This window comes from Cariama cristata, unplaced genomic scaffold, assembly GCF_000690535.1.
Source record: "Cariama cristata isolate BGI_N322 unplaced genomic scaffold, ASM69053v1 scaffold12844, whole genome shotgun sequence".
Classification (NCBI taxonomy): Eukaryota; Metazoa; Chordata; class Aves; order Cariamiformes; family Cariamidae; genus Cariama; species Cariama cristata.
The window spans coordinates 107-18,786 of record NW_009614726.1 but is presented as its reverse complement, the minus strand read 5'-3'; the positions used below and the strand labels follow the sequence as shown (position 1 = coordinate 18,786).

The 18,680-nt window shown below is 45.5% G+C and overlaps 1 protein-coding gene across 1 annotated transcript in view; it reads right to left on the bottom strand.

Annotated features, from left to right (window-relative positions):
• The window catches only part of LOC104161205 (ephrin type-A receptor 5-like), a gene marked incomplete at both ends in the record, with an annotated part of 65,496 nt that extends 47,064 nt beyond the window's left edge, over positions 1-18,432 (bottom strand). The window contains one exon of the mRNA XM_009699544.1: positions 17,769-18,432. Within this exon, the coding sequence (XP_009697846.1) occupies positions 17,769-18,432 (664 nt within the window). The remainder of the gene's footprint in view (positions 1-17,768) is intronic.
• Positions 18,433-18,680: the final 248 nt, after the last annotated feature.

The window sequence follows — 18,680 nt, the reverse complement described above, 5'->3', positions numbered from 1 at the left end:
ATGCCGATCCAGCACGTTTCATATATATAAAATTAGAACACAAGTAATTGCTCTCCCCTCCTCATCTGAAACGCACCACTTTGATTTGTTATGAAAAGTATGTTTGGCTTGAAAAAAAAAAAAGAGGGGAAAATAAAATGCCACAGGAAAAAAGACTGGAGCTTATTTAGGAATAAACAAATGTAATCATGAAAACAATGGCATATTTCTACTCCATTTAGCACTGCGTGAAACCTCAATGCGCCAGACTGCTGCAGCTACCAAGCTCCATCTCCCCATCCATGCCTTGCAACCAGCACTGCTACACCTCCGTTTAAAAGATCACAAAGCAAAGCACAGTCTGTTACACAGACGAGTCCCCCAAAACAGGGACCAAAAACTCACCGGCCAGGCTTAAAAGACCGTAAGACTCAACCCTCCAAACTCTTTCCGACAGGCTCTAGGCATCTAGAGCACAACAGAGAGACCAGGGCTTTTCTGCGGTACTCTACAAAAAAAAACATCGGACAATTAATACTAGATATAGACTCTGGCACTTCAGTTGCCCGGTCACCTCTGATGTTAACAACTTTTAACAATAAAAAGTGAGAGCCCATCAAATTCATGCGGGCAGTAAACAGCTTCGAAATTAGTGTGAGCCCAGTTCCCTTGAAGAGAGGTACATGCTTGAGAGAGACAATTACAGAGGAGCCGAGCAGATTTACATCAGCTGGTTTAGCATTAAATCTCTTCAGAGCATTTAAAAACATTAAATTGAGACCTTATTAAAAAACTCGGCATTTTTATTTCACCAGATAAACGACACTTACACTACTAAATTTAATCTGTAGTTCCAAACACCACCAACACCACAGCCATATCTAAGTGTAATTAAAGAACTAGTCATCATTTCGCAAAAAATTTCTGGAGGCACACCAGCAAGCTTGATAAATTCAAGAAACTCACCCTCACATGGGAATTCCAGCACATATTTTTTATTATTCCCATGCCTTTCCGTGTAGGATGAAATACCCCGATAGCATCACGTTATAAAACAGTTCAAACCGAAGGGACTGAAAAGCTCACAGCAGGCTTCACCTCTACACACGAGTTAATCATCGTTTATTGGAAACTCTGCACTCGTATGTTTTGGCTTGCTAATCTTTTGAGTGCAGAAGCTGCAAGTCTGAGGGATTTTGTCTAAAGAATAGATCACCGGTTTTGCATCAAGACAGTAAGAGCTTTTGTTTTCATTTTCACTTGCGAGGAAGAGACCCAGTCCTGTTGCCACAGGATGCAAAACAGAGGCATATTGCTTTGTAAGGCACTGATCTGCTTTCATTCTCTTTTCAAGACATAATTAAATATGTAGAAACACCATCCACAGCGGCATGCTATTTTAAAGCAAATGCTGGAACACTTATTTAGAATCTGGTGCTTCAACAATAGAGAAAAGGTTGCAAATCGTCCTTTTTAGTAAACCGGCACAGAGCAAAATATTTAATCCAGCCTTTTCTAGAAGGGAAGAGACAGACAGCCTAGTGACACCATGTACTTTATAACAGAATTTCTGTAACATGTTAAATATCTCCTATTTCCCCAATAGGTTAAAACATTAGGAATTAAACACTTACACACTGATGATGTTCTCCTGTTTCTAACTTCCCTAACGTAGTTGAGACCATCCTCTATACTGTGAGAACATGCAATACAAAATAAAGTGACTGAGCCACAGCTGAAGTCCTGGTCTAGGTATACAGAAAAAAAACCCACAGCAAACCCTCAACTGTAAACTGCAAATCACATCACTGACACTATTGCCAGGACAGCAAGTCACTTAAGATCAGCTAAAATATAGTAGATACATGCCTACACGTATGAATGAGAAGACGTAACAGCCACTGTATCTGCATGGACATGTGGTTTAGCAAGTAGAGTACAAGACTGGGAAGCCTCATTTTCTACTGAATGATACAGGACTGTAGGAATTTCATTCTTTGCTTCTTCATCACCAAAATAAGGATAATGACATCACCTACATACAATTTGATATTTGATCCTGTGACAAAAGCCCTGGGAATTCCAGTCCCAGCAGGCAAGTACACGAGAAATGTAACTGAGACTGACTGCTCAGCCCTTTTTTCTTCATCAATTAAAAAAACGCCCTTGGCTTTGGAAAGGTCCTGTTAGCCATGTGTTAGTGCCACTAACATGATGCGGTTGCTGTTTTAAAGCCCAGGAAATCACACATTTCCTTTATTGCCTTTCACAAAACACAAACAAGCTATTTCAAGTAGGGCCTGATTATTCTTCTCCAAGAAATGAAGAATCAAAACATTTTTAAAGCATCTAGGAGACTTTAATCTCCTGCTGCCGCTAGGGATAAAAAAAAATCAGAGCAGAGTCCAAAACCCAGCACTGAAATAAAAGAGGATAAACCTGCATTTATAGGGTCATTTACAGGAAATCACAGGAAACCACCGAGCACCAGCACTACATCCTTCTTTAGTAGAGCTAAAACATTTATGGGATAAAAGTACCAGGAAAAGATACCAGGAAGCCCCCTCGATGCCTGCCAAATGTCACATCAGTACCTTGCCTGACGTGCCGTGCCCCAAGCCCAGCGCTCTTCTAAGGAGCTGCGTGGTGGGACAGACCCCTTCCACCAGGTTTATGTCCTGCTTGGATTTTTAAGCACATCTGAAACAGAGACAAATTATCAAGTTGCTGTTTATATCTCCGCGGCCAAAGCAAAAATGATGGCCTTTCTTTCGCCCTACGCGTACCCTCCCATTTCTCTTTCTCCACTTGCGGCAATGAATAGGTTTTTTTCTCCCCTTCAGACTCAGACCTACAGACCAACTACAAAAATCAAAACATAACAGAAATACAATTTTTCTCTGGGATACGATGGTTTTTGTTGTATTCCAGCACAGACTGAACACCACACTACTTTTTCCAAGTGGTGCTTCATGTCATGTAAACCTAAGGAAAGGGAGGGGAGGAGAGGGAGCAAAGCTCTTCTATTATTTATCAGCCACACAGTCTATAGTCTTTGCCCCCACGAGCTATTTCAGAGATCTATGGACGCAGCATCCACAGAAAATTCTCATTAATACTTCCAACCACACTGGTTTACAACACAATGCTAAATTTACACACCACTGATTGCTGCGAATTTTTTTTTTTCGGTCCCCAGGATCTAAAAAAAATTGGATTCCATGGCCTTTATGTCATAACAGTGTGCAAAGTAGCATACGAGCACTGCACATTTACTGAAGCTCATAAGTTATTGATGAGACTCTTTAAGATGAAGCTGACAAAGCCATTCCACTTTTGGCGATTCACATAATTATATTTTAGGTACAATTTACTTATTACTCTGCTGCCTATAATCAACTTCTAAGCAAACACTGTGTGTATACCCTTCCATTTTAACCTGAAGCAATCCAAATTACTCCCCAAATGCAGTTTCATGCAAGAGCAGAGGTCTCCTGAAAGGCAGTTCAGCTACTTGTTTTAAAGCAGTGGGTAATCATCAGGGGAAAAGAATAACACTCATCATCGCCTCTTTACATTCCTGTGACTCTTCATTTGTTTATATCACAACAGTACCTAAACCAAGGATCAGAGACATTTGCTCGTTTTTTGACAGACAAGTATAATTTGGGCGTTTATCCACCCGCCTCTTTTTTTTTTGAAAAGCTGTTTCCAAACTGCCCCAGAAAGCCCCGGACACACCAGGATACTCGCTTTCAAAGCATGGGGTTCATTTTCCATTATCTGACACAAAACCAACGTCATGTTCTGTATTAGACCGCAAAAAAACCCATGCCCTTGAAATTCCTCTCCATCCCAGGCAAGCAGCAAAGCAATCCCCTACGCCGAGAGCTCTGCTCCTCCTAAAGGGAAAACTCGGGAGGAGAAAAACAATGCACATACAAAACCAGAGGGGCAGAAGGGAAGTGAGTCAGGGTTGCCGGAAAATATTTACTTGCCGATTCAAACACAAAGGAATCTCCAGCATTCCTCACCACGGCGTAGCTCGGTGGATTTGTTGCCGCAGGCTATTTAAGGTAAAACTCTGCCATATTTATCCTCCAGCCGTGTCAGTGCAAGTTACTCCCCTGGGCCCTGACAGTACAGCATCACTTTGCAAGGCATACACCATCCTAGGTTAGAAAGCAAGTGCATGCCTAAACCCTTTCCAGGGGAGATCAGAGGAATTGCTAATGATCTTGACACAAGGATAGCAGAAGCATGAAGCCTGAGCCTCCCAACTCCATCAAAATTGGGTTTGTGAGACCTTCAGCAAGTCACCCAGCCTTTGTGTCTCAGTTTCCCCCCCCCAATACCTACCTACGCACTCAATACATGGGTGTACAGCTGACAGAAGGCTGGAAAACTCGCCCAGAAGGCAGCCAGGGCACAAAGTCAGAGCTAGCAAGCAGCAGCACCACAAGACCTCCCAAAGATCTATCAGATTCATATTATTCTTTACGTAGGCACTGTGGTAGAGAGGGATCACTGCAGCTCACCGTGTTTTCCAAGTGCTGCTTCCAGAAGCGATAGGCACCCGCAGCATCGTAATCTCAGGATACGGGAGTGACTCAGCCTCCGGAATGCTGGGGAAGGTAGCAGCATCCCCGGGGTGAAAGTACCTTGCCTTTAGGGAAAGGACAGCTCAGATGAATCCCAGCACTGTGCAACTTTTCACGACTCCTCTCTCATGGACTCGTTACCCGCTGAGGACGAGGTTTCTTGAACCAAGAAAGAAAGGGTAAGCCCTCTGCACCACAAACAGGCCATGCAAGCAAAAGCCACCGCTCGTTAGACCTCATGCAAACCACTCAGCCAGCATCGCCCCTGCTCGCAGCCACAGCCCACGTGGGACCCCAGAGCAGGGCAGGGACCCTGGCACCGGGAGGTACCCACGGGCACCTCATATATAGCCCTTTTGCTTGAAGGAGTCCTGCTAAAAAGGGCCTTCCCCAGCCGCAACCCGCAGGGTGGGAACGGAGATGCTCGAGATCTGCACTGGGAAGTTGCAAGCAGCCACAGCGCCGAAGCAGCGATGCGACTTCAGCACTTCAGGCCTGCAACGAGATACTGCTGATAATTAATAATGAGCATTGAAAACACTACTGATGTAAAACGCAGTACTACTGATGTCACTAGCTTGGGTCAGATTGAAGGTGGGTGTTAATAAAATCATCTCATATCTCCCATGGTCCTGGAGGCCTACGCCCAAGCAAGCCAGGAGTTCATCGTTACAATTATAATCCTTTTGACACCTGAAATGTTTTCCATCAGCATCAGAGTACCCACATAATTTATATATCACAAATATGATTTGGCAGGATTAAATATGAAAATAATATATCAAGGATTTGTTATTGGAAGGGAAAACATTTGCGGCATACAACAGCCCAACACAAGAAAAGCCTGATTGCTGTGATGAATAATGCATATTGCCTATGGTACTAATTAACCTTGTACTCCAGTAAGATATTATGGAACAATAAGGCTAATTTGAATGTGGCCCGACACTTTTCCCAATGGCATCTGGAAATCAGTCTTTGGAACATGGAAAATTTGAATTTGTCAAACCAGAAGCCTTTGCTCAATAAACTTTCAGAAAGAATATTTTTGTTTTTCCATATTTGCAGCCCACATTGTTTGCACGGACATAGACGATGTAAAACACAAAAAGGGGACTCCGCCACCAGAAATGGTCTAGCTTGGCTTTCCGCAGGCCCTCACCCATCTGCCAGCAGCACGCAGGCAGTGACAACGCGCCTCCGACTAAATCCCACGCCACCTCTGCAGACGCAGATGTCCTACGGACATAACTGTAGCACGACTCTTGCAGACCCTCGATTTCTCCCCGATCCGAGTGGCCAAACACTGACAAAAAGCTCGCCGAAAACACACAGCGGAACTTTAAGTTAATGCTTTTGTGCCTCCAACCTAACGGCACTGACTCTAGTTTGGGCTGGTGTTGCTTTTCTTGTAAAATACTCATTTTCCTGTTAGCCCAAAGCTACACATGGTATTAGAGTAAAAACAGACGCCCCATTAGCAGCAGTGTGGTCTTAGCTGTGAGCACAGCGCACACAAAGTGCAGCAAACCACTCGTACCTACAGGCACGACTGAAGATGCAGAAGGCATCACGCACGGGCACCCTGATAAACACCTTTTGTAAAGGCACACTTTTAACCCTAAGTTGACAGAGTCATGGGACCAAGTTTTCAGATAACACTGGCCAACTGCTTTAGATACCAAGGTCTGATCTAGCATAGTCTTATCTTGGGGGAGGGAAAAAAAAAAAGAAGGGGAAAAAGCAGCCTTTTTGGTTCTCTCCAAGCACTCTTGTGCCCTGGGAATTGCTGGGAAGCCACCAAAGCACACAGCTCCCTACAATATTTTGGAGGGGCAGGCTGTGGCAGTGCACATAACACACCACATTTCAGATCCAGTGCGCGACTGGTCGCCTTCACCATCCGGATGACACAGCTCTTGTCAATGCCATTAGCCACGCTCACAGCTCAGTCAATAACAGACTCACACAATCATTTCACTTGTCCCCAAGCACCAGATTTCCAGCTGGCAGCCATCCCACACACCCCAGAGTGAAAACCCCACGTAGCACGCCAGCAAAAAAGCTGCAGGAGATGTCTGACCCGACTGCTGAGTATGGTGTTACCGACATGTCCAGGTTAGAGCCCAAGGACAGCAACGATGAGGATGCCGAGCGCAGAGCAAGAGGCAGTTGAGCACACAGCGCCGTAGCAGCGGTTTAGGGAAGCCTTGGAGGGATGCACCAAGTCCCACAAGCAGGCTCAAAGGGCTGACGTGCCATTTTAAATGGTAATAAAAGTGAGGAGTGACTCAAAACTCCTTCCCTATTCTTTTTGATGGAGCACAGTGCATAAACACAGTGATGAACTTCAGCCTGCATCCCCCTGCATGAGATGAGAGAAACCCAACCACAAAGAGCCAGAAACTCTGATATTTGGGAGGTTTGGAGGAGATCAGGATAAGACCATTTGCTAAGAAAGAGGACCCGAGTCACATCAATTGTTATGAACTAAATTTCTATCTATAGGCTGTGCTCTGTTGGTAGTCAGTGCAACACTTCGTAAAGATCTAGGCCAGGAAATCACTTAGTTCTTAAAAAATACATTATAAAGGATTATCATCTCCCTCCCACCCAAACCAACGATAACATTCCCACCGACTACAGAAAGCAGAAGATCACACTGCAGCTCACTTCTGCCAGGAAACCCGCACCCCGACCCATCAGCCTGGCAGCACCCCCCTGCATCGCCGGCTCCCAGGGCGACTTCTGCCAGGCTCGCCAGCGCAAACACCAACAGTTTCTTTCTCTCTCTGGTACTAACTAGCCTCAATCTGCACCAAAATGCCTTTGCACATGAACGATCAATTAAGTCTCTCGAGCATAAGTTGGTCTCTGCATCTGCCTATGTGGGCCCACACTGCTCTGACCCAAGCCATGTCTGTAGGCATTACCCCCGTCTACATTCCCCGCTGCTGGCTTTGTCGGAGGATGTTACTGCTGTCACAACAGGAGAGCAGGTCTTAGCTGCCGTGAGACTTCATTTGTCTGGGCGGCAGCCTGCCCGGAAGGATGACTGCCCTGTTTGAGTGGAAGTATGCAAGACAATCAAGGCCAGCTAAGCAAACGAGTTTTGACATATTAAATCATGCTTGAACTGTGAGAGCAAAGAAAAATAATGTAAAAGCTCTTCTGAAAAAAAAAACCACAGGCTTTACAAATATATAAATAATACACGCCAGCCTTGTGCACAGGAAGGGGAGAAAAGCTTTTAACTGAGCCTGAGGACTTTGGGTAGGCAGAGAGGGAAAGACTAGTCTGCAAGACAGAAATCTGCCTTCTGCAGAGGTTTGCAGCCATTTCCATGCATTTCACTTCTAGGATGAGTCTCTTGCTGATCACCTGCCCTGGCACTGAAAAAGCATCAAGTGCTCCAGCAAAAAGCAGCCCCAAAACCAGGTAGGGCAGGAGGAGTGAAATCCCCTCATCTGTACGCTTACCAGCACACGCACATGCACGCAAAAGCCCTGAGCAACATCTGACTTGGCACTGGAGGGTCCCATGTCTGGTTTTGCCCCTGTACTCTGTGAGCCCTTAGTCATTTTTACCTCAAATTCCCTCTGTAGACACTTTGCTCTAGAGGTTTCTTCCTGGAGAGAGAATATTCAATCTGCTGCAAGTCAACCATTGCAGCGCAGGAATTCCCACCAGTCCAGGGTCACAGAGCATCCGTGGACCTTGGCAATTAACCATGGCATCTCATCATCATCCTGAACACCTTCCTCCCTGCTGTGGATTTCTTCCAGTAATTAACCTGCCCAATTGCCTTGGATTTATACTAATAAAATGCTGGCTCCTGTCCCAAGATCCCATCATTGCTGGCACTTCTCAAACCCGCCCAGAGCCCCGGCAGTAATGAAGTCCCCGGTCCCGGCTCTGTCACTGCCAGGGTTGCAGGCTATCTACAAAGCCGCTCCGAGCTGGGAAGCTGCAACCCACGGGCTGCTTCCACCGAATACCAAATTAGCACATCCTCCAACGCTCGTAGGGAGCGGCTTTTTCCTTCGGCTCTGCAGTAATTAAAAAGCTTCCTTTCCAGGCAGCTTTCGAAGGCAAGACCACGACCTCTCTCACCGTTGCAATGGGATGACAGACTGTCCAACTCAGCGTTAAGACTTCCGAGGCATTATATGGGGAATTAGTATCGTAGCAGAGCGATCCTTAGGATCATGCAGGATGCAGCCATTTCACTTGGTGGATGGTAACCGTAACTCCAGACTTCAATAGCGATCACGTTGGCTCCCGAGGCAGGCTCGCTTTATTCAAGTAATACCAGTCCCACACGTGCAGAGGGACCAGAGAGTCTGCTGGGGCAGAGGATGCTTTTTTATCTATACGCAGAAGGTCTGGTACTCAATAACGCCGAGGTTTTGGCAGCAAAAGGGACCTTTGGGCAGAGATGGACTCCTCGGCACAGCTTCCACACTAGGCAGAGGCTCCAGGTGATGTGAGAGCCCTGCTCAGAAAATGCACTTCCAGGCCAAATGTTTTATTTCGAAGGAGCTACAAAAGCAAACCTTTTACAAAGACAACTTCTGTTCAAATTCCAGCTCTAGAGGAATGGCAAGTTTGCTGTTACTTCCCAATGAATCCATCTGGAGATGAATGATCTTACAAGGGTTTTAGGTTAGTCTAAGATGACAAAAAGAGCACACGGGATCAAGCCCAGCGCTGACCCCCAGAGCCCTGGTTCAGGCTCTAGCCTCCGGCTGGCACTGACAACCCGGCCTCTGGCCCAAGGCTATCATTTGTTAAACCGGGAATAGTGACTCTGACCTACTTCATAAAGTAGATCCTCCAAGATCTAACAGAGAAAAACCCTTTGTATGACCTGGAAGTGCTTTTATTAGCCTATATTCACTATTTCTTTCCTCTAACTGAAACAGTCATGTCTGAAGTGCCAGCAAAACTACTCGGAAACCACTCTAAGCCTACCACAAGGACTTGACTCAGGACATACCACCAAGTTTCATGGCAAAAATGGGTCATTATCCCAAGCCAGCGCTGCCTCCTGTGCCACGCCAGGCAGGCAAACCTGCCACGGGAGCTGAGCCCACCACCATCACCACCACAGAGGGCTCTGCAAGGATGCCAGGCTGAAGATGCAGATGAAGATGCTCTGCTGATGCCCACCCTCTCCCATCCACCCTGCCTCCAGGAACATAACCTCAGGTAACATAGGGAGGCATGCCGTGTTTTACCCCCCAGCCAGTGGATTTGTCCTGGTAACGTCACTGAGCTGCAGCTCTTAGAGCTTGGATTTTAAGCAGGGGATGAAATTTCAGTGGCCTGAACTTGACTGTCATTTACAGTGAGAAGAAAGTTGTCATCTCAAATACCAATCCTTCAAACTTCAGCAGTTTTTTCTTTACGGACATACATTTATAAAGATAAGACAGGTATATGAAAGTAATAAGGGACATCCACAAGCCTGGCATTGTCTCTTTTGTCTTTTTTTTTTTAATTTAATCTGGTTTGGGTATACGGTTTGGGGTTTATATAACACCTAGCCTTGCTCTTCGAGTTCCTTCCAGTATTAACAACCTCATAGCCACCCTGAGGGAAATCAAAAATGGAAGCACATCAGTACCATGCTCAATACAACCGTAACCATGTGTTCTTCGTGGATACCATCATGTCTACACGAGATTAACTTCTTCAGTCACAGAAAATGAGTGAACTTCCAGCAAAACAAATGGGCATCTCTGTTTACACAAAGAACAGATCCACCTCTTTCTGCAGACATGTGTTGCAGTTTCTTTACTCTTACTGCAGTCTACTGAACACTTACTTTACACGGGATACAAGTTTATCCAGCTAAAGAAATGAAATAAAAAGCCGCGAATCTGTTCATACAAGGCACAAGTGTAGCTGCCTTCTGTGGAGCCTGGATTTCAACCTCGGCGTTAACCCAAAGCAAGTTAAAACGGTCAAGATGTACAGCATGCAGAGAGAAATGCTTATTACTGAAATGTCAACACATCATTAACTACTGCTAAGTGTTTCTAAATGAGAAACACAAAACTGAAAACACAAACTATAAACAAAGCACACTTCATTTTAATACCCCATACAATTAGGTGGAACGAGGGTTCTGACAAATGAGCTCTGGCAAACCCTGGGCAGTCTGAGAGGCTGCAGTCACCCTTCTGCTAAAGATCAGCATCGAGGGACAGTGCCCATGGTTTATGTGTCCCCAGGCTGGGGCATCAGGACAAACCCTCTGTTGCTGGGTTCACAGACAGACCACCCAGTTCCGCAGAGCCAGCAGCAGCTTCCAGCAATGGGACGGGGTGAGCACCTGGGGACAGCCGTATCTTAAATCAAGGCAATTAAATTCACTGCTTCACCAACCTGCATTCACATACTTTATCCTTAGTATTTCTCCAGAGTCCTTGTTTCTAAAAACCACAGTAAGAAAGCTGTTTCCCAGCAATTCAAAATCGAAGGTGGCAATTGAGGGAACCCAACGACACCGTGGCCAACACTCCTTTTCTCCTGCAACACCTCTCCCATTCCATAATTTCAGAAATTCCCTAAGTGGAATGGATACCCTGTACTCAAGAACGCTAAAACCAAAGGCAGTATTCAAGTACCAGCTAGTTATCTAGGACCAGACTAAAAAGCATACCCTAGGATCTGCCTCAGAATCTCCTATGGTTAAGAGGCAAACATGACCTTCATGGTTTACACTCAGAGCCATTTCTAAAACATGTTTTATTTGCACTGCTCAGTCTATACTTTGTGGGGGAAATAAAGAACCTCTTAACTGTCCTTCTGGAAGGGGCACAGCAGCCTGACTGCCAAGAACAGTTAAGGTTAAGTTGGTCAAAGCAAAGGCCTAAAAGCACCAATGCAGAATGAGGAAAGATCTTCAGGGTCATCGAGGTTACGAGCACGCAAGGTAGCGCACAAGGTTACAACTCATTAGCAAAGCACGATGTATTGCGCACGTATGGATGCTGCGCCTCCTATACGAAGGTAAAAAACACATGTAAAATAAAACAAAAAGGAGAGTAATATTGCATCAATCCTGTTGCAACCCAGTGTTGATCTGTGGAAAACATCTCCCTGCTCTTGTTAATTATTTCAGCTGCAGAACAAAACACCTAAGTATATACATGCACACGCCTCTCTACAGAATAAAACCCATTTCCCCTCCAGTGACAACTGCCTTTTGCCAAAATGTAGCATTCAAGTGATTTTCTTTACATTTGAAAAGGTAATACACACTGTGTGGCCAAAAAATTCAGTTATTCTGACACCGGTTGGTTTTGCACCTAATTAAAATTAACTAGGCACTTCAGCTCATAATTATATAAACACCTACCACACTATACTCCCAGCCAATTTGGTTTTAATCAGAAAAATGCACAAGAAGTATGAATGATGGGTAAAACTCCCCAGAGGGGCAACTGTATTTCCAAATTCAGTATTCTCCATATACTGAATATTTCCATCAATGTTTTTCTTGCCATGTAATCACCTCCCAGTAGAACAATTAAAAAGGTATTTTTATTTTATTTTTTTTTTAATCGACTTTGCTTGCTTTCTGCTCCACCACAAGGGTAAAACCACACTTGCCTTACTCACCTGAGCCCCAGCCGGGAAGGCTCCCACAAGAGAGGCAGGAGTTAGCAGCACGCTGTCTTTCCAGCATCTGTAACAAGGGGCTTGGAGCAAGAATTCAGCTGACCCGAGGCAGAGAGGTAGGCAGGCAAGTTGTGAAAGGTGTTGAAGAAAAGTTGTCCCCCTCCTATGCCTACATCAGATGCAAAACCAGAAACGCTGGCTGCTTTGGAGCAAAAGCCCAAGCTCCAAAACACGGTTACCTGTGCAGCGGCATGTTTCCATTTCCTAGATATAAGGGGACAGGGAAGGCAATGGCTAAGCTGCAGCACCACATCACCTGAGGAAATCACACACAGTGAATTTATTAGAAACATAGGATTTCTTTTTTATTGTGGTATGAGCTATGTGTCTCCTTCCCAAGTCAGGCCTCTGGGCTAGGTGCTGCGCAAACGCAGAAACACAACAACGATCACGCACGGCTCTGCCATCGCCGCCTTTGCAAACCCTCCATCGCCTCCCAGCCCTCCGCAGACCGTGCCTTCTGCTACCCACCAGCCAAGGGTCACCACTCTGCCTGCTCCTGCCCAGCTGCAAAAAACCCATTGCCTCCAAATACCCTTCCAAAAGCTGATCAACAGGGGGGCAATCACCATTCTGGGAAAGTGCCTTCAAACATCTGCACTGATTGCACCTCACTCCGAGGATGATGAGGAACTCTGCTTCGCCCCCAGTCAGCCAGCAACAAAAATCACCTGAGAACTCATTCAGCAGGTAGACTTCTGATCTACATAAGCCAGCTACCTACGTCAATTAGTTTTAATTATATCCAGAATGAAAGACATGCGAATACGAGGGTTTTCTGCAGCCTTTGTTTTCTGTAAGAAATTCTCATTTCTCTTGGCAAGAGCTCAGCTGAGTCGCAACACAGGGAATGAACAATCAGCAAAAACAAATATTGTTTTGCAAATGCATTGAGGTACCTTCAGCAAAGTTGATTAAGGGAAGAATAACCAAACATACATCAATATTTAAGACAGCAGAAGGGCTTGAACATTCTGGAGTCGTTTTACAAAATAAAATATCCAAGTATTTCCTCTGGCAGCAATTCCTTTGTACAACCAGAAAACCATACCCCAACCCATTCCCCCCTCCAGCCCTCAGTTGCAAAGTTGTTCCTCAGAAGGCAGTAAGGGTCAAGAAAGATTTCACCGAGTTTTCCTCCATTATTTTGTCCACCTCTAACATCGGTAACCTTGTCCATACCTTGTCACTGGCTAAAACCAGCTGTACTCCTTACGACGCCTCTTCAAGTAGCAGCACGCACTCATTCCTGGAAAGCAGAGCCTTGCAACCTCCTGAACTCCTTACTCACCTTTTCAGCTTGGCTCTCATTCAGCACAGGTGGTTTTTTTTAACCTCAAATATTTTAATTAATTTGTGATTCAGCTCTAAAAGCAACTGAAAAAATACCAGGCTTTGCAAACAATTTACACCCACAGTTACCACCCTACACCCCCCCCGTCTCTAGCAGGACCTCAGCACTACAAGTGTATTTGGGTCACATTGGCTTAACATACCAATGTCCCCTCCCTGCCAGTGGCATGGGCTCCAGAGCCTTTGAAAACATAAAAATCAGCACTTCTTGCTTCGCACTGAGAACATATTGGGCTGAAGGTGAGGACGACTACAAAGCAAAGTGCCAGACGGTGCCCTTTTCGCAGTGGCTTTATCGATTTCCTACACAAACCCCAACGGTGAGCCCCGCGACACACAGCCAGCAACTAAAATTGGAGTTACAATAAAACTCACCTATGCCGGTGCAGAAGGAGCAAAGTATGGACTCGGGCAGATAAGAAATCGTTTGGCCAAACCCCCAAATGGATCAGACTTCAGTGGCACTACATCAAGTTTTACAGCATTTTAGGATCTGGCCCTCAATTTTGGTCACGTACCACCTGCTCAGGAGTAGACCACTAGGAGATTTGAAACTGGCCACAGAGACTTGAAAGCGGGCATTTTCCTCAAGGACCCGTTCAGACAGCACCGACTGAACCGCGGCAAAGCCAACCACCATCGGTCCTTCACTGGCACCAAACCACTGCTCCGGAAACCAGCACAGAAATTCAGACAGCAACTGCTTTCATTTCCCTTATTAACTAGTACAGCCCATTTATTCCTGTGAATAATGAACCCTAACGCTGGTCCTTTATAAACATGTCCCAAAGCAGTCACAATTTACCTCTCGCAGTTGCTGATAAATGGGCCATGTTGCCAAAGGAGATGTACAAATCCGAGTGGTCTGGGTTCTTTACAGTAACTACTACCGAGCTGCCTATATTAATTGAGAGAGCGAGCCCATTATATAAGGAGATTAGACCATGTCATATTTACAACCTCGGTGTCCCCAGCGAGAGAAATTGCTCGGCTGTTACTGTCAGTGCCTTCTTCAAACAGGAACCCTGCTGACAAGATGATGAATTCAGAACATCGTTGCCAATTAATGATTTGTAGGCAGAAGGGATTTCAATAGTTCCCATATGTTTGTGAGGGTGACTGGGATTTACATCACCTCTAATAAGAGACTGTAGTCTGCTCTGTCCAGACATGACACCAGAACTTGGAAAATGTCATCTTTGCAAGAGAAATTTTAATAAACAATGCCAAGCTCTTCTGGGTTGAAAATCTGTCCCAAAGCCCTGTCACTAATAACCTGCTTATGCCTAAGTGAAAGCAAGCAGGGAGACCGCTTGCAAGATGCACCCAAGTGATTTACAAACCAAAGGTCAGAAGTTATTTAGGTGTTTGTCAAAGCTACACCGCAGAGTGCCAAGACCATCATTATGTCAGCCGGGAGCACGGGGTGCGTTTCCTAACCACTACTCAGGCTGGGGCGGGGGGGGGAAGAATAAATCTACAAGCACACACAGGACTTTCTTAGTGTTACTTATTCTGCTTATGGGCTGCAAAGTTTAACTTGATTGTCCTGGGGAAAAAAAAAAGATCTAATCCTTGTGACTATAACAACATCCCAACCAGAAAGCATTTTACTCACATCAGCCTGAACTCCGTACTCGCTGAACGCAGAGCTCCTGAACGGCCTAAGGTTGAACGTCTCCTATCGACCGAGCATCTCGGAGCCAGCCGGTGGGAAATGCCTGGCACGATGGCCCGGGTTAAACACGGGACATCCAAGTGGGGCCCTCAGACTTTGCCATAGGCACTCGGATCTCAACGCCCCATTGATTTGGTGATGGAATTTAGGGCTTTCCTACAAATGAGAATTATGGGCTTTAACAGCTCTAGAGCAACTAAAGCAATAAACTCCTGCCGAGGGTAGGCTCGAGGTGAAGTATAAAAGTAGTCTATGTGGGTATGCCTTATGACAGAAGGGCAAGCGTACATCGCCATGAAGCATCTTTCCACTTCCAAACTATGATCACAGTCCTATCCAACACAGCCTTAAATTGTGGGGCCAGACACTGTCCTCTCAACTGACTTAAGAAAAATAAATTTAAAAAAACAATCCACACACCCCAAAATGTAAAGCAGAACCTCAAATCAGTAAGGTCTTCCAAAAGCACGCCCCAGATTGCTATCTCAGCCCTACCAGAGATCCAACCGCTCTACAGGCACAGCAGGCTCTTCAAATATAGTCTCAGGTTTCTAGTTTAAATCAGTCCAGTTTTTTGGTTGGGTTTTTTTTGTGTTTTGCTTTTTGTTTGTTTTTGAGATCTTTAAGAGTGCTTTGAGATACCCCATGCTGCTCATGCAGCGTGGGAGGGCAGGATATGAGAGGTGACTAATGGATGCAGGCCTTCCCTCCCAAAATTCTTACAGGTGACTGAAGTCAATGTCTAGACATAGCACCCAAGCGGTGCACCTAGTTCTGGGACACGGTATTTTTAGCCATAACGAAGCAGATCCTTGCTGATCTATAAGACCCACATCCCTCATCTGTGGCAGGCTGGATTTCCTTAGCTTGGGCTAATGTTGATCTTAGCTCTTCTTGTGCAGTATCAAACATCAAGTCCAACTCTTCTTCCCCCTGAAAAGGGAGAAGTATTGGCACAGGAAAAGCAAAACCAAGTCAGATTTTGCTGTATTGACTACATCTGCAGAACAAGGAGACCATCCTGGTCAAAAAGCGCACTCCACACGCTATTTACCAGAGGTTTCTCCAAAACCAAACACACCTACATTTTCTCTCCAAGTCAACCCTTGAAGAGATTTGAACTACGTAATCTTCAGGGGCACAGCATGCGACCGAGGACTAAAGGATCAAGGCCACAGTTTGCTTTGGATATGCACCGACCTATCCTTGGCACCAACACTACAAACACCGATAACGAGCGTCCGGAGCGAGGGGAAGAGAAAACACAACACCGATTTTGGTTGGCGCAGAATCCCTCTGCCTTGCCCACAGGTTATCTATTATCAGGTGACTGCAAGGACAAGGCAATTACGATGGGACCGATGACCAACATATAATTTTGCAAAAACAAATGGCACTGAAATCTTTTTGTCCCTCTCTGTTATATCCCAATCAGTTTTAAGCTACCTGTTGCATATTTACAACCAAACAGCACATTTTATAAACGAGTATGTAATACAACAAACCATAAAATGAGATTATACAATCTTTAAGCATGTTGCACTTATTTAACAAGTCTTCTTTTCTAGATCTTGAGCTGCAGATACCCTAGATCTCTTGCACAAGGCCCCTGATGATTCAGATCTATGCTGACCAGCAATTCAAGAAACTCAGCCAGCTACTTGTGTGAAAACTTCAGCACATAAGGAAGCATTTTTATCAGCGGGGCTTTAGGTTTAAACTCAGAACAGCTCGTATTAAACTATTTACCAGAGAAGAAAAATCAGTCCGCTCACACCATATCAAATTCTCACCCACCCCATAGAGCGATAAACATACTCCCTTCAACACAAAAACAAACCAGCTTTTGCATAGGGAGATTAACTTCCTGGTACAGTCCAGAAAAAAGAAACCAAGCTTCTAAAATCCATAAGGCAACTCCAATATTGAGGAAAGATAACAAAGTTTTCAATAACAGGTAAGATTGCAAATCACTTCACAGACCCAACAGTATAGTCCTCCAAAGATAACAGTGGCATGCCAGGTTCTCCTTGCCCACAGCCCTGTAAGCACCAGGAGGACCTGTACAAACGCGTCAAGTCCCACCACATCCAGCCACAAGGCCTCTCTCTTCTTCATACTGTCACAGTCATTCAAAGGACCTCAGTGGAAGAGAGAACCCAACCCACCACTGTGAACAACCAGTCACAAAGGACCTGGAAGAGAAGAACGCCAAGATCTGGAAGAGAAGAACCCAACCCACCACCGTCAACTCAACCAGCCACGAAGGACCTGGAAGAGAAGAACTCAACCCACCACTGTCAACTCAACCAGCCACAAAGGACCTGGAAGAGAAGAACGCCAAGATCTGGAAGAGAAGAACCCAACCCACCACTGTCAACTCAACAAGCCACAAAGGACCTGGAAGAGAAGAACGCCAAGATCACACATCACCTCAGCATGGCACCCTCCCTGCAAACACTTACCTTGGCAGGTGTTGTTCTTCTCCTCGTACCCTGCCTTGCACAAGCACTTCCCGATGGGCACCAGCCATTCCCCCTCAGCACTGCAGTGCATCTTCGGTGCCTCGTCCGTCACCGAGTGGTTGACACAGACACCAGACACTTCTAGCAGCTGCGAGGAATCCGCTCCCGTGATGGTGTCAGGAAAGCGGGCCAGGTTGCGGATCACCGACGGGCACTTCTTGTAGTACACGCGTACGGAGACCAGGGCGATGCAGGCACCCACGTCCTGGAACGCGAGGTAAAACCCCTTTTTTGTTAGGGGTCCAACATCTCTCACCTCTGTGTTCAGCTTCATAACTCTGTCTCCGAGGTCCAACTCTGTGAAGCTCTCATCAGCAGCGATGGTATCGATCTTGATGTACTGGTTTTCTTTGATGTTCCTCCCATCTTCATCATCTGATTCGAAGTAATACATGTTAAAAGTCTCCTTGCAAGTCCCAAGCCCTCCTGGAAGGCTGTTACAGTCCCTCAGGGTGAATTTGAGCTCAATGAAGATGCGGGACGCCCCTTCATTAGAGATCCAGCTGGTCAGAAGCCAGTTGTTCTGATTCTGTTCCATTACCTTGCATACTTGGTATGTGTGTATCGGAGCATAGTTTTCATCCACCTCACCAATTTCTTCCCACTGTATAAAAAGGAAAAGTATTAATGTTACAGCTCCTGCAAAATCTTAGCTTTCCCATCTAAGACGACCTTGAGCTTCAGAGGTTCAGGAGGACTTTGGGGGGAGGGGCAGGGGGGGAAATGTTTTAAATGGCAAAGTTTTCCATACCCGACACTTGATGCATTCCTGAAAGTCAGATAAAAGACCCTTTAGAAATATAAAAGGATGCTAGTTAAAACCTTTTGTTTCAGACATTTCACAAGTGAGAA